The 15,170-nt window shown below is 39.6% G+C and overlaps 3 protein-coding genes and 2 long non-coding RNA genes across 7 annotated transcripts; 4 read left to right on the forward strand and 1 right to left on the reverse strand.

The window, feature by feature from the left end:
- The first annotated feature begins 298 nt into the window (after positions 1 to 298).
- LOC124205525 lies at positions 299 to 5,289 on the forward strand. 3 transcript variants are annotated; one of them, XM_046602970.1, is made up of 12 exons: positions 299 to 401; positions 560 to 664; positions 848 to 917; positions 1,079 to 1,140; positions 1,305 to 1,394; positions 1,529 to 1,579; positions 1,756 to 1,809; positions 2,019 to 2,080; positions 2,857 to 3,035; positions 3,128 to 3,485; positions 3,551 to 4,576; positions 4,642 to 5,289. In XM_046602970.1, the coding sequence occupies exons 11-12, from the start codon at positions 3,561 to 3,563 to the stop codon at positions 5,087 to 5,089; spliced, it is 1,464 nt and encodes a 487-aa protein (XP_046458926.1). In that variant the 5' UTR covers positions 299 to 401; positions 560 to 664; positions 848 to 917; positions 1,079 to 1,140; positions 1,305 to 1,394; positions 1,529 to 1,579; positions 1,756 to 1,809; positions 2,019 to 2,080; positions 2,857 to 3,035; positions 3,128 to 3,485; positions 3,551 to 3,560; the 3' UTR covers positions 5,090 to 5,289. The 3 variants fall into 3 exon arrangements, with proteins under 3 accessions (XP_046458926.1, XP_046458925.1, XP_046458927.1); XM_046602969.1 differs by having other exon boundaries at positions 2,904 to 3,035; XM_046602971.1 differs by lacking the exons at positions 299 to 401; positions 560 to 664; positions 848 to 917; ... (3 more) ...; positions 1,756 to 1,809; positions 2,019 to 2,080 and having other exon boundaries at positions 2,673 to 3,035.
- Positions 5,290 to 6,125: 836 nt separating this feature from the next.
- Positions 6,126 to 8,246, forward strand: LOC124205526. Its single transcript, XM_046602972.1, has 3 exons — positions 6,126 to 6,414; positions 6,491 to 7,522; positions 7,589 to 8,246. The coding sequence occupies exons 2-3, from the start codon at positions 6,501 to 6,503 to the stop codon at positions 8,016 to 8,018; spliced, it is 1,452 nt and encodes a 483-aa protein (XP_046458928.1). The 5' UTR covers positions 6,126 to 6,414; positions 6,491 to 6,500; the 3' UTR covers positions 8,019 to 8,246.
- A 190-nt stretch (positions 8,247 to 8,436) lies between these two features.
- LOC124205529 lies at positions 8,437 to 11,688 on the forward strand. The gene is made up of 4 exons (XM_046602974.1): positions 8,437 to 8,570; positions 9,581 to 9,921; positions 9,988 to 10,992; positions 11,066 to 11,688. Exons 2-4 carry the CDS (start codon positions 9,770 to 9,772, stop codon positions 11,493 to 11,495), a joined length of 1,587 nt encoding a protein of 528 aa, XP_046458930.1. The 5' UTR covers positions 8,437 to 8,570; positions 9,581 to 9,769; the 3' UTR covers positions 11,496 to 11,688.
- A 185-nt stretch (positions 11,689 to 11,873) lies between these two features.
- Positions 11,874 to 13,069, forward strand: LOC124205530. Its single transcript, XR_006879365.1, has 4 exons — positions 11,874 to 12,005; positions 12,225 to 12,396; positions 12,728 to 12,891; positions 12,963 to 13,069. It is a non-coding gene; the product is annotated as an uncharacterized LOC124205530 (long non-coding RNA).
- A 532-nt stretch (positions 13,070 to 13,601) lies between these two features.
- On the reverse strand, positions 13,602 to 15,151 carry LOC124205531. Its single transcript, XR_006879366.1, has 6 exons — positions 15,045 to 15,151; positions 14,854 to 14,980; positions 14,642 to 14,785; positions 14,487 to 14,556; positions 14,253 to 14,432; positions 13,602 to 14,103 (listed from the first exon to the last, which is right to left on the reverse strand). It is a non-coding gene; the product is annotated as an uncharacterized LOC124205531 (long non-coding RNA).
- Positions 15,152 to 15,170: the final 19 nt, after the last annotated feature.

Here is a 15,170-nt window from a genome sequence, read left to right on the forward strand (position 1 = left end):
ATTGTGCCATTTACTTAAATATGAAAGGTCGCAAATGTATAGAACATAGGTTAAAAACCTGCGGAAGCCAATCGGACGAGGCGGAATCCGGCGGAACCGCGGAATCGATATCGGCCAAATAAGTCTCAGAATTTTTTTGCGCCAATAATTGATTTAAAGCTTGTCATGTGATAGAGTTCGAGTTTCATTTACTGATGGCAATCAACCAATCAGCGGTAAATTATATTTTAACAAATTTTTATTAAAAAATTAAATGTAATTTAAGCAAGATTTTGAAAATTTGCCACCGCTGTAAATGATATGGGGTTGGGGTGGGATTGTGGGAAGGGTAGAAATAGAATTTTCTTCTGCTCAGAAAATTTTTTTATGATCCATTCTCACTCTCACTGCCTTCTGCCTTGGTAAGTAGTTTATTTGGTCAAATTTAAATTTATGTTCAAAAATATTTCTGGTATTTGGCTTTGTTTCATAATATTGGTTATTACATTCAAATTTTGTTTTATCTACATTAAATTCTATGTGATAAAATTTACGGTAAATTTACCTTCTGGTTCTACAGATTTTTGAGAAAACAGCGTGGTCGCGTGGTTGGTGTCGTAAATTTGAAATGTATCCAAAAAATCTACAAAATGATTTGTCTACATGCATTTTCTACTCTTAAAATGTAGGTGAAAATTTTAAAGTTGGCTATATTATATACTAGTATTCGTGATGATAAAATTTAATCTTAATGCTAGTGAAGACATTTTGCATTATAGTCTTTCGCTCCTATCTGATGATCAGTTCTAGCTTTGTGTTACAATCATTGGCCTATTTCCCATTTTAATATATTTTAAATTTGTTTCAGGTCGTGATTGCACACCTCTATCACCTATCACTGTTTACCCACTGTGTAGAGCCATGGTACCGATTTGGAGGTGAGTTGGGTTGAACACCCCTTTTTTGTGTCCAACCATAATGATTTAAAATATATCCTGAAATATCATGGAGGAATCATGTATTAGCTCTAAATGAAATTTTTAATTTGTAACTATCACTGTTTGCAAATGAAATCATGTTAATGAAGTTTTCCTCGCAGATATCCTCTTGCTGTAACTTGGTTGCAGCCCTGATTGCAGTCTTTTTTTATCTGCAATTTAGGTAATGTTGGTTCTAAAATTGGTGTGCCGTGGGGTTTTATGATGATTCACTAGCATAGGTCATCTGATGTTGAGGAAGATAAATTTTGCAAATCTGAAATGGCTTCAAGAATTATCATTATGTTTTAGTTTTCCTTAATTTAATAATTTTTCAATTTTCTGTAGGTATTGAGGCTTGTTACTCCAGGGCTTTGACCTCGATTTCGTATTTGAGCAAGTTAAGGATTACTCCCATGTGATGCATCATAATTAATGGTAAATATTCCATAATAAATTTACTTATGATTGTATGACGACAAAATAGACCACCAATCGTTATCTGATGCTTAAATATTGATATAAAATACTTGTATAATTGTTCACTTATTAATGAAGGACAATTTCTTCAGCAGGTTGATGTAACTATGGTACTACACACTACTCGAGCTCCAGTCTGGAAAGTAAGTAATTTGATTCCGTTTCCTTAGGTGTTTCGGTTTAAAATGATGTTCATTCGTGCGTGTCATCTGATATCTTGATGCATAAGACATCTTGTCATTTACTGATTACGTTTTTAATGAGTTATAAGTCTTTTATTAAACTGGTATGATAAAAAATTATCATTCTTTGTTTTCAGGTGGTATCTGTAAGCTGCGTTACGTCGAAAGTTCAGGGTTCCCAACTTGGAAAGGTATAACCAGTGTTGTCATCTTATTGCTTTGTTATACTCCATGATGTCAACTCGATTGCACTAGGCTGGATAAATTAGTTTGATACTGTTCTAGTATTTTACTTTCTTACCTCTGATGTTCTGTCATAGTTACTCTGAGACGTTACAAAATATGCCATGTAAGTGTTTTACTTGATTGCCACGTCTAATTAGTTTTTCCTTAATTTCAGATGTGGTGTCTAACCGACTACTTGAAAAATGTGACTGAAACTTCATGTTGGATGTATAATTGGTAATAAAATTGCGTTGCATAAAAAATAATGACTAATTATTGGTAAGGGTAATAGCTTTGAACGAAGTATTTAATTGACGTGAATATGGGGTGGTTTTTAAATTATTCAGCGTTTATGGATGGCAATCGTGGGGTTCTTGTAAAGTTAAAAAAAAAGGTTATTTAAATAACACAATCAAATGTGTCCGCGGAAATCCGCAACATTTTAGTCTGGGCAATAATTGCAACATTCCATACAAATTATTTGACTTGAATAGGAAAATGAAAACCGATTTTAGAACGTCGTGATCCAAAGTATTGATAGGTAGGTTCGTAAGAAAAGTTATGACTGCCAATTACACTCGTACAAAGTCCAAAAATATCCAAACGTTTTTATGACGGAGAAATGTCTTTTGAAAACAATAGTAATTGCCACTACATAGGCCGGTAAATCTGGAATGCGTGGCGAAAATTGGAACAAACGTTTTCTCTTTCTCCGTCGAACGAATAGTGAAATTTTCTCTTATAGTGATTAATGTAACCATCAATTTTTTTCGAGGGTGGGTTTGAAATCCTAGACTGGTGAGAGTGGCAGGTACAATAATGTATTATCCGACTAAATACGCCGTGAGTAATTGATGATTTTGGCCAAAGTTCCTCTACGGTAAAATCGAATCATTCCATTAAATTTGAATTTTAGGGTTGGTGTTTAGGTAGGAAATGTGACACATTCTAAATTTTCCTATGTGTGTAAAAAGTGAAATTTCTAAACATAAATTGTTTTATTCCATTCAAAGAATCGCAGTCTAAAAAGACGTGACCGAAATCTTTGCAATTGCCCTAGTGTTATCATTTGCAACAGCCGTCATACTCCAAGCTCTTTCTCCTACAATGCCTTGTGGCTTTTATGGCGATGAAAACGGGAGTCTAGCAACAACTGTGATTGTATAGGCCTGCGTGATTTGATACTAGGAAGGTAAAACTGGAAAGAGAAAGATGAAAGGAAATAAAGTAATTTACCAGACTGAATTGTTCTAATACTAATGTGTGATCATTTCTCTTTGATAGTGTCCGGAAGGTGAGAAAGAAGACAAGTGAAACGCGACATTTGACTCTCTACGCTTTGTGTGTCAACTTGCAATTGAACACGTAGAAAGTGGGAAGAGGTTAAACGAAACAAAACGACGATGAAAGGCAATAAAAATCTGCGGGAGAAAGATCGGTAATCAATGTAAAATTGAACGCAGCTGGAGATTTCCTATAAAATGTGACGGATGGAGGAGGAAGGACATCACTTGCAGTCATTGCTTCATCAGTTGAAGTATCTCAATCACATCTGCTCGCTTCTGTTTTAACTTCAAGGCTCAGCGTTTTTTTTTCCAACAGTTACTCAAATTTTGGGTCCCGAATTTCGAACACTAAAAAGGTATGAATTTAAAGTTAAATAGTTCTTTCAAATGAGCTAAAATTTGATGTATTGTCTGTTTGCAGATCAAGGAAAATGCGTTTCACTCTGTCGATTCTTATGCTGATCTGCTTGGTATCAGCCGTACATTTTCAGCCGAGCAGCAGTAGCAACACTCGGACATCCGGTTTCAAATTGAAAAATCTTTTTGATGGACATCACGGCAAACATTTTGGCGGAACAGACGTCATATCTTCAAGGAAATTTGGTCTGGGCATCAAAGCTGTTCTCCTCAAGCCGCTCCTTCTGGTGGCCCTAGCGAAAATCAAGCTCGCTCTTCTATTTGGCAAACCTTTGGTCTTGTTGACCCTTAAAAAGCTTTTACTTGACGTCGTTCTTGGCAAACTGTTGCTCAAGATTCCTCTGATTCTGCTCGGCGGCAAAGCTTTGATAGCCAAGGTGCTGGCCCTTAAGTTTGCGTTGATCGCCAAAGGATTGATCGGCTTGAAAGCCCCGCTCGTCCTGCTCTTCCTCGGTGGTTTCCTGAAAGGCGCTCTAAAAGGAACAGGTTTGGGATTGGCGATTGCCGGAGGTTTGCTGAAGCTGAATGACCATGGTTCCAGCGCTGAAGATGAATACGACGAACACTACTACGCCCTTCCAGCACCTCCTCCTCCTTCATACGGCGCTCCTTCCTATTACAGCGCACCTGCTTCCTATTACAGCGCACCTGCTTCCTATTCCAGCGCTCCCGCTCCTGTTTACTCATCACCCGATCCATTGTACTCGCAAAGTTATGATGCAGTTATTTCAGAATATTCCGGAGTGGGCGGAGGCTACGATATTGGCCGCAAGAAGCGCAATGCTGGAAGACGAAATGATGAAGATGACAGCGAAGAAGAAGTGGAAGACAGTGAGGAAGACTTAACCGACGAATCACCCGAGGATCTTAAACTGGAATTTGAAGCAGCTCGCACCAATGCCAACGCTTATCTCTACATGGCTGCCCAATTTGACGAACAATCTTGCGGTCGCCGATTGATGTGTGAAGTCTACCAGAAACCCCAAGGAAGTCGCACCGATGACGAGCTTATTTTACAAGACATTTTCGGGTAATTGATTTTGATTCAAATAGTTCAATCAGAAAATGTGATTTTATTCTTTAACTTATTCACAGTTATCCACTGGCCCCATTGAGTGAAGAAGACCAAGGTACCCCGAAGGAAATGTATTACAGAGCTGCTCAACTTGGTACCTCCCACCAAGGCCGTCCCAACAGTCAGATCTGCGCCCGTGTTTATGCAACTTGCCCTCACAATGCCGAGCAGCTGATCCACTTCTTCGTCAGCGAGGATGTCGAAACCAATGAAATTGATTCGGATAACCGCCCAGTTTCTCATCTGCAGCCTCCCAAGCAATCCGCCGCCCGTCTTCCCTTCTACCATCCTCGCCAACCCAACATTTCACCTGCCCAACAATGGAAGCCGGCTGTTGTCAGGCCTGCTGTTAGTAAACCACAACCCCAAACAACTAAGCCGACCCAAGAGCAAGTTAGGCGACCAACAGTTGCTGTAACTCCGGTTGCACCTCTGCGCAAAAGATTTATCACGGCACCAGCTGCCTAAATGGCCAAACACGGAAGCCATCATATGACAATATACATTCCATTGCATGGACTGTCGATCAGCCCGAGCTGATTTATCACTTGACATACAATTTTGTTTTTCATTCAGATGAATCTATGAAAATGTTTTTTTCAAACAAATGAAGTTTAATTATGTACTATGATACCCGGAATGTGCAATACACAATTGTACGAAACTAATACGTGTGTGGTCGAATTACGACGTTGTCACAGTTCAGGAAACGGCCATCGCAATAAAATCCAATAAAATCATTTTGGTTTTTCCGGAATATTTGCCGACCCACCATTCCGACCTAAATTCCAAACAAGACTACACACTATTTGATAAAAGCCATTCGGGCGCTTCCGTTGATGATATCGCTTACAAAAATCATTGTCTTTAAATAATCTGAAACAAATCAAAATGTGCCACTGACCAACCACGGAATCGCTTCCTTGCGTTGTGGCGATTCACATTTTAGTAATTATTTTAATTGCTTTGAAAAATGAAATAATGTCAGCCATATCGTTCCCTCAAAGAAAAATTCGTGTAGAATTTAAATGACATTAAGTTGTTTGGGAAATTCAAATGGACAATTGTTATTTCCATAATTCTACCGATATTAAAAAGATCAGAATCTCCATGATTTTCGATGTCATTGCGCAATGTAGTTATCCCCCAATTGCCTTTCTAGGGGAGTTCTGCCAAAAAATTAGACAAAACGAGACTATCGAGGTCATCTTGAATTTTTGAGTTGACGTGTTTGATCTTCGACTGGAATCGTAAATAATTTGATTTGGTCCGGTGACTCTCGATTGCATTGGCAGTTCAACATGTGATCCGTTAGCCTAGAACACGATATAGTCCGAGACTGTGTTCTGAAACGGTTTTTATTCGGGAAAAATTCGGAATTCGAGAGCAATTGACGAAAGCGAATTATTGCTCCTTTTCTCATTTCTCTTTGATGGTGTCTGGGAGCTAAGCGGGCGATCTTGCAACAGACAAGTGAAACGCGTGACAGTTATTATTCGTGCCGTTTTGTGTGTCACCCCCTAGCCGCCCTCTATTAAAGCAAGAAAGTGGAAATCCATAAAATACAAGTGAAAGAATAATACGATCAGCAGCCATCAATGTAAAACTGAAAGGGCCCAGTTGTTCGTATAAAATGCGACGAAAGAACAGGAAATAGTATCACAAGCTGTTCTTCCTTCTTCAGTTTAGGTGAACAACAGCAGCTCCAACAATCACCAGTGATTTTCCATCCAGCTCAACTTAGCGTGATTCTCTTTTGCCATTTCTACAAAGGACCTTAAGTGACTAAATAAGTAGGAATACATTTTTCTTATTTTGTTATAACTTTTGTAATTCATTACTAATAATTTTGCTGATATCTTATTACAGGTAAAAGAAAATGCGTTCCATGATGTCATTTCTCATGTTGATTTGCCTGGTGTCGGCAATCAACTTCCAGCCAAGCTACAGCAGCCAACAACAACCCGGTTTGAACCTGAGAACTATTATCCAGAAGGGACTTGATGGACCAGATGAACCTTACGGACAGCAAGCTGTTGGAACGGACGTCGCTTCTTCTCGACTGGGTCTCGGTCTCAAATTCAAGGCTATTCTACTCAAGCCGCTACTTTTGGTAGTCCTAGCCAAAATCAAACTCGCCCTTCTACTCGGAAAACCTTTCGCCCTGCTGGCCCTTAAAAAGCTTTTACTCAAAGCCGTTCTTGGCAAATTGTTGCTCAAGATTCCTCTGATTTTGCTCGGTGGCAAAGCTGTCATCTTGGCTAAGGTGTTGGCCCTTAAATTCGCCTTGATCACCAAAGGTTTGATTGGATTGAAGGCTCCACTTGCTCTGCTCTTCCTTGGCGGTTTGCTCAAAGGCGCTTTGAAAGGAACAGGTTTGGGATTGGCTCTCGGACTCGCAGGATCGCTCCTGAAGCCAGGACAAAGTTCAAGCGGTGAAGAGTACGACGCACCGGCATACTACGCTCCACCTGCTTATGGCCACATCCAGCCTCCGCCACCACCTTCCTACGGCGCCCCAGCTCCTTATTCCGAACCAATCTACCTTCGTGCTCCACCTGCCCAGTCTTACGCTCCAGTTCATTCGGCTCCAGCTCAGCAATCGTACCCGCAAGGCGGCAGCCATAACGGTTATGGAGGATACGATGGCCGTAAGAAACGCGACGTGGAAGAGCGAAACGACAGCGAAGAAGTGGAAGACAGCGAGGAAGACTTCTCCGACGAATCACCCGAGGAACTTAGACGGGAAATTGAAGCTGCTCGTACCAATGGACACGCTTACCTCTACATGGCTGCCCAATTTGACGAGCAATCTTGCGGTCGCCGTTTGATGTGTGAAGTCTACCAGAAGCCCCAAGGAAGTCGCACTGATGACGAGCTTATTTTACAAGACATTTTCGGGTAATTGATTTTGATTTAAATAGTTCAATTAGAAAATCTAATTTTATTCTTTAATATGCTTCTCAGTTATCCGCTACCCCCATTGAGTGAAGAGGACCAAGGTACCCCGAAGGAAATGTATTACAGAGCTGCTCAACTTGGTGCCTCTAACCAGGGTCGTCCCAATCAGATCTGCGCTCGTGTTTACTCAACTTGCCCCCATAATTCCGAGCAATTGATCCAGTTCTTCATCTCTGAGGATGATGAAACCAATGAAATTGACACCGGCAACCACCGTCCAATTTCTCACCTGCAACAACCTCAGCAATCCGCCGCCCGTCTTCCCTTCTACCATCCTCGCCAACCCAACATTTCACCTACCCAACAATGGAAGCCGGTTATTATTAGACCTGCTGTTCACAATCAACAACCCCAAGTCCAAAATTGGCGTCCGGCAGTTGCAGCGACTCCAGCTGCACCTCTGCGCAAAAGATTCCTTGCGCCACCGGCTGCTTAATTGGCCAAGTAAAACATTCAAAATTCCCACGAATGGACTGTCGATCAGCCCGATTAATTTTTCCACTGCACTTTAGCTAACATCAATTAATGGTTCACCAATTTTCTTTTAAAATTTCACCAATGAAATACCTTCTTTACATGACTTCTGCACCATGCTTTGAATCACCAGAAAATGTAATAGAGCTCTAGTGATCATTTATCCGCAATACACATATCTATAAAAAAATTTCGTTGTTTTCTTTTCACTAATTTTCTATATTGGTATGATTTTTTATAATTATTATTAGCTATTAAAGTTTTTTCAAGGTTTGTGTTCTGTGTCTATCAGTTGCTGTTTAGATGCAATTTCTGCCACTAGATGCGTTAGAAACTGACGTTCTGTTGTCATCGTTACGGCGTTCGTCTGGCGTCTGCTATCAGTCATTCGAATAAAAAATCTGAAGTGAAAATGTCCTGGAAGTCTTGCTGCATTTTTATGATGTAGTCGGATGTAGAAGTATCCAGGTAGTAACAAGCTGATGAAAACAATACAGCCTAACATCACGAGAAGGTCAGTTTTTTTTTGTCATATGGGTAATTAATGAACATCCCCAATTCTTTAAGTGAGTTACATTAATTGTATCCGAATCCCAAATTTGTGTTGTTCTTAGAAACTAGAAAATCAATCAGGGATTGCCAAATGCCAACAGTATTAGTGTTACCTATACTTTTGCTCTGATGTTTTTCCTCAAATATGGCCATGAAATTGCATAATTTTCCTTTTCTGAGAGATCAAAATCTATTTGTTATGATGGCCTTCAACTGCTTTTAAACTTGGAGATAAATACCCAAAGAAGTAGGCTAGAGTCTACACTTGATTGTTCCAATTGATGGACAGAATGTTTCCCAATTAGATGAGAGCTTCACCTGTTGAAATGGAAACTACAGTTATAACTACCTATTTTTGAAATTTTTCTAAAACTGTCAGTTATCAAAGTCGTAAAGTTATTTTGAAAGTATACCATGAGAACTTCAAGAAGACGTAGAAGGTGAAAGAGTACCGCGTAATAAATCGCTCATCACGTTTTAAGAATTTCATTTATTGGAGTCAACTGTCCTTTCATTTCACTAGCCAAGACGGTCACGTTGCTTCGTACTGCGCAACTAATAGATACTTATCACTCAATAGTATACTGTAAACGTTTTAAATTAATTACAATTTCCTATTTTATACAATGCAACCCTAAATCTCATCATTGGAGTGCTATAATGATTGACCATGGGGAAAAATGAGCGGTTATTGCAGAATTTAATTCGATTGCTGATAAAAATTTAGCAAACATACATTCGGGGCTACCTTTCTCCAATTGTGTGTGTAAAGGAAATCATTTATTTCACTGTCATTTTCAGTTCTAAACCTATTTATAGGATATCCGCAATCGTGTCATTTTTTCGCAGTTGACACATGATTGTCCTTTATTCTCCTTCTGTTTTAAGAAAGCCCAAAATCGGGATGAATTGACGAAAGGGAATTGCTCCGCTGTACTTCAATTTTCTCATTTCTCTTTGATGGTATCGCAGGGTGAACGGGGGATTTTGTCAACAAGTGAAACGTGACAGCAGTTTGACTCCGAATTTTCTTCCCTTCTATTTTCTTTGGTGCCTCTATTAAACCAAGAAAGTTGGAAAGAGTTTGCAGAAAAGACCTCATAAAACGAGGGGAGTATGCCTTAGCCAAGCACAAAAGGGTCGTTTCCCATCAACTATAAAATGGGATGGAAAAACCAGAAAGAGCATCACTTGCTGATATTCCTCCCTCAGTTCGAGTCATCGAAAAAGAGCAGCATTCCTGGACGTATTACAGTGAAAATCTCATCAAACCCGAAATCAGTGCCCACACGGACTTCATCGTATCTAAGAAGGTATGCGCTTTGTTAGTAAGAGTAATCATAAAAATTCAAATTTAATGCTTATTTTACAAACAACAGGTGCTACAAGAAAATGCGTTCCATTCTATCAATCGTTATGTTGGTTTGCCTGGTGTCAGCCATCAACTTTCAGCTGAGCCACAGCAGCAGCAGCGAACAAGAATCCGATTTGAAACTAAAACAACTTATCGAGAAGGGATTTGAGGAACTGGAAGATCTTCCCGACATACAATCCGATGGAACGGACGTCGCTTCTTCGCGGAAACTGGGTCTGGGTCTCAAAGTCAAGGCACTTTTCCTCAAACCGCTGGCCCTGGCCAAAATCAAAATCGCCCTTTTACTTGGCAAACCTCTGGTCCTTACAACTCTTAAAAAGCTTTTACTCAAAGCCTTTCTTGGCAAATTGTTGCTCAAAATTCCTCTGATTTTGCTCGGCACTGGCAAAGCTGGATTGGTGGCTAAGGTGGTAGCCCTTAAATTTGCCTTGATCAAGAAGGGTTTGTTTGGATTAAAGGCCCCACTTGCCCTACTCTTCCTGGGTGGTTTGATCAAAGTCGCCCTAAAAGGAACAGGTTTGGGATTGGCTCTAGGACTCGCCGGATCTCTTCTTAAGCCAAATGGACAAAGCGGAGAAGAATACGATGAACCTACCAAAGGCTACGCTCCTCCCAAGATTCCTCCTCCACCCCCTCCTACCTACAACCCACCTACTGTTTATTCCGCTCCCGTGTATAGTGCTCCGGTAGTTTATTCTTCTGTTCCTTTATATATGCCAACGCCTTACTTTCAAACTAGCTCAAATGTTGGCGGAAGCAATTATGGATCTGGCCGTAGGAAGCGCAACCTTCAAGAAAACAGCGATAGCGGAGAAGAATTCTTCTCCGACGAATCGGCCGAGGAACTTAGACTAGAAATCGAAGCTGCTGAGATTAATGGACACGCTTATCTCTACATGGCCGCTCAATTCGACGAGCAATCGTGCGGGCGCCGTCTGTTCTGTGAAGTCTACCAGAAACCCAAAGGAAATCTCACTGAAGACGAAAAACTATTGCAGAACAATTTTGGGTAACTGATTTACTTACATTTCATTTTTGTTTTACAATTTATGTCATTTTGTTCCTGATTTTATTTTTCTTAGTTATCCCCTGCCTTCATTGAATGAAGAAGACCAAGGTACTCCCAAGGAAATTTACTACAGAGCTGCCCAACTTGGCGCCAATCACCAGGGTCAACCAAACAATCAAATCTGCGCTCGTTTTTACGCAACTTGTCCCCATAATGCCGAGCAGCTGATCCACTTTTTCGTCACCGGGGATGACGAAACCAATGAAATTGAATCAGATCACAACCGTCCAGTTTCTCATTTGAAACCACCTAAGCAATCTGTTGCTCGACTTCCCTTCTACCAATCGAACAACTTTTCTCCTGCCCAACGATCGGACCCGATTGATTTTGAGCCGGCTGTTGATCAAAACCAGACCTACTCAACCACACCAATCCAAGATCAAGTTGTTGTTGCTACTGCTACACATCTACGCCAGAGAAACATCACGGTCTCTGACGTTTAAATTTTCGTTGAAACGAAGTAGTTTTCCTGACACGCTGACTACATATTCTTGCAGGTTTGGCTTCTTGTAGTCTCATTTATTTTACCGTTTCATTATGATACATTTCAAGGTTCCCCTATATAGTTTATTCAATTTAAAAGTGATTTATATCCAAGAATTTATGGTGATATCAATACAAATTCTCAAACTAAAACCGTCTGCGTTTAAATGAAAATTGCAGTCCCTTTTGTCACTTTTATGTTCACTTGTCTATGTACCACAGATCAAACCAAGCTAGTCAAGGTTTTTTATTCAAATTTGAATGCAAACTGTCTACTGCCACTTGATCGTCGTAAGGTGGCTTTTGAAATTGTCCACCAGGTGGCAATCATCTGTCAATTGTCAATTTGTCATTCATTGTCATTGGTTTCAACATCGAACGGAAGTGGGAATAAATAATTTTCTGTGTTTTTGGAATAAATCCAACGTTTTTCTTTGTGTTTTTGGAATCAATCCAACGCCATATCAAATGTAAGTTTATTTTCTTTACTAATTCAAGTGCCTGCATATGCATAGGTTACTTTTACTACTCATATTTTTTCTTCTTGAAAGGCTAGATCATGTGTGTCTTACAAACAAGTTTAAGTTTGATTTCATCACATATGCAAATCTCTCCTATGAAATGTCTCAATATGTGCTAATCAAAGTAAAATATTGAATTTCTTTTATGACATCATAATTTTATCAAAGGTGGATAAGAAGGAGATGTCCTTACTATTCCAGTGTGTTTAACGATGACACAATCAGACAACACACAGACACAAAGGACTCGCAGTAGATGCTGCTGCCGAAGCCAGCAGATTACGAAGCACACATTTATGATGTTTTTGGCTGTGGTATATTTATGGGCCTCACCACAATGGTAAAACCATTTTTCAGTTCTATGTTTAGGAATTGACAGGTTGTGTGATATGCCACTGAATTTTACATGTGTTTAGAGTGTTGAACCCTGGAATTATTGCTGACTAGTGACTACTAGCTCCGTCAACATTTTTGTCTTTTTGTGGATGTATTTTTGCCAAACTTCCCCCCTTCTATCTAAATATCTTTAAGACGTCTATCTAAAATTTAAGAGATGATTTTGAGTGTAAACTGATGTTTAATTGCTGTTTAATTATTCTTTTAGATCATAGACGTCAAGCACATTGATGAAACAAATTATAAATAACATGACTTATTTTTTTAATTTACAGGTTTCTTAATTGGCATTACAGACTTTATGAGAAGTCATGTCTTTTCAAGAAAAAGGACTTAGTCAACAAGATTCATTGTTTGCTAACTCGTCGGGTGCCGTTGAATCTCCCCTTTACTTCCTTATCTCCCCTTTACTTCCTTACACAGGCCCTCTGGATTGGAGGTATTGCTTTCTGTTGCTACATCTTGGTTGAATATTACTGTCATCCAAATAAATGTTCATTCTGATTACAGGGTAATTCCTTCGTGAACTTCATCCATTGCTAAAAACCAACGAGATCATGCTGTAATTCAAGACCGATAATTTGTCTAGTTAGCTAAATTACAAGTGCATATCTGGGCTCCCTTCTTTTCTGTGGCCCCGTTTCCCTAACTAACCACTAACCAACGCCCGCCGGTGGTCACTCACCCGCTGTGAAACCAGGAGGAGGGGAGGACTCTGGTCGAACGGGGACTTGGAAGGCGCATGATCCGATGAAAACTTTTGGAGGGTCATGAGTCTAACCCGGAAGCCTAGTATGACTACATCTCCCCGGTAAAACTTGCCTCGTACTTCTCTCTTCTTCTCGGTCCAGATAAATATCTCTGGGGGCCGTAGACATATCCTATAACAGCATGTGCGAGTTAAAACAATGCATCCACTACCCAATGAAACAAATAGCCATGGTTTATTTTTTGTGGAAATCTCCGTCAGTCAAGTTACAAAGACGATGCAGATTTCTGCAAAACTAATCCATCGCTTTTTGTCTCATTGCCGCAGCGGTGGTGGCGGGTTGCGTTTAAACTCGTGCAGTAGTAAACCGTCTTGACCCGGACGCTCTGTTAAGTAAATTTATAATACATTGCCAAAAAATAACAAAACTTTGTGCTTAATAAAACTTTTTTATTACATACAATTACACATTACAATGTTATGATTTAACACTGGTTAATAAGGATTAGGGTGTAAGTTAGAGAGTTGTTAGGTTTATGTTTATGGGGTTTGAAGATAAGAAGGTATAAGTTTGTGGGGTTTGGAGATTAATTAGTGGGTATATGTTTGTATAGTTACAGATTAATTAAATTTGTCCATACTTGAAATGTCCTCCCCCTCCAACATCCTCCACTTTCCTACCCCAATCCCGAAAACATGTTTATTATTTGTTTGACATAAAACATCCCCATATATCTGCTTTTGTCCCTTCTTATCACATAAGCGGTACACTAAGACACAAGGACAATTTAACAAAATAATGATGCAATTTCCATAATATGACAGCAGGACCAAGGAACAGCCAGTTTAACTTCATGCAATAAGACTATAAGAGCTTTCACCAGCATAGGCTGCAACAACGTGCCACATCGGACAACAATTACAGGAACATAAACGATAAACCTAGAATCAAAATAAAATGAATTAATCTTCAGCATCAATGGAAATGCTCTTTGAAAAGACAAATTAACGTCACTTAATGTTGTTTTCAAGAGTTAACCCTGAAAACATTATCTGATACTGCCTTGATTGTCTGCGACCAGGGAGATTACCTGGCCGGTGAAGAAGAGAGAAGAGTACGAGGCCAGTTTTGCTAGGGAGCGATAAGTCATAGCAGGATTTCCGGATAGACTCATGACCCTCCAAAAGGTTTTCTCAGATCATCCGCCTTCCAAGTCCCCGTTCGACCAGAGCCCTCCTCATCCTCCTGGTTATCACAGCGGGTGATTGACCTGGTTAGTGGTTAGTTAGGGAAACGGGATATACACTTTTTTATTTATCTACACCTTCACAAATTATCAGTCTTCAATTCCAGTAATCTCTTGTAGGTTTCCAAAACAGAGGAGAGGGATTAACCTGAAAGGAGATTATGTTTAATTATTTAGATTTTCAAACTATATTGTAGTGACAGAAAGCAAAACCTCAAATATATCAATCTTACATTGCCCTCCTAAATTAGAACTAAGTGGCGATTACCACAAAATCTTAAGTGGCAGCATTTTCTTGCTGTGGTGCCGCAAAATAGATAGCAGCAAAGAATTGGGTCTGGTGAAGGCATCAAAAATATCTTGAAGATTTACAAAATCTTGACAGGGAAAAGTTCGTGTGAACATTATAAACCTTAAAGAACAAGAATTTTGGTAAAATAACTACCTTGCAACAGAAATTGTTTAGCTTCAGAAGACATAGCTTGCGAACTTGCATTATTGGATTAGACAATTTTATTTCTATTGTCACGAGCACCTAGTTGGCCAGGCCTACATGAAAACTTCACCTGAAACTATTGAAAAATTTAGTCAAGAATGCAGTAAGAATCATTAGTTAAGGATTATGTTATCTATTACTTAAAGACAGTAAACTCATTATCCGATCTCCGTTGTTTAACGTTTTAATTTGTTTTGAAGGAACTTTTTAAAGTTACGACTTGGTCACTTGGAATGTCCCGTTAATGTCATGCTACTGAGATTGTG

Source organism: Daphnia pulex, chromosome 10 (assembly GCF_021134715.1).
Source record: "Daphnia pulex isolate KAP4 chromosome 10, ASM2113471v1".
In the NCBI taxonomy this organism is placed as follows: domain Eukaryota; kingdom Metazoa; phylum Arthropoda; class Branchiopoda; order Diplostraca; family Daphniidae; genus Daphnia; species Daphnia pulex.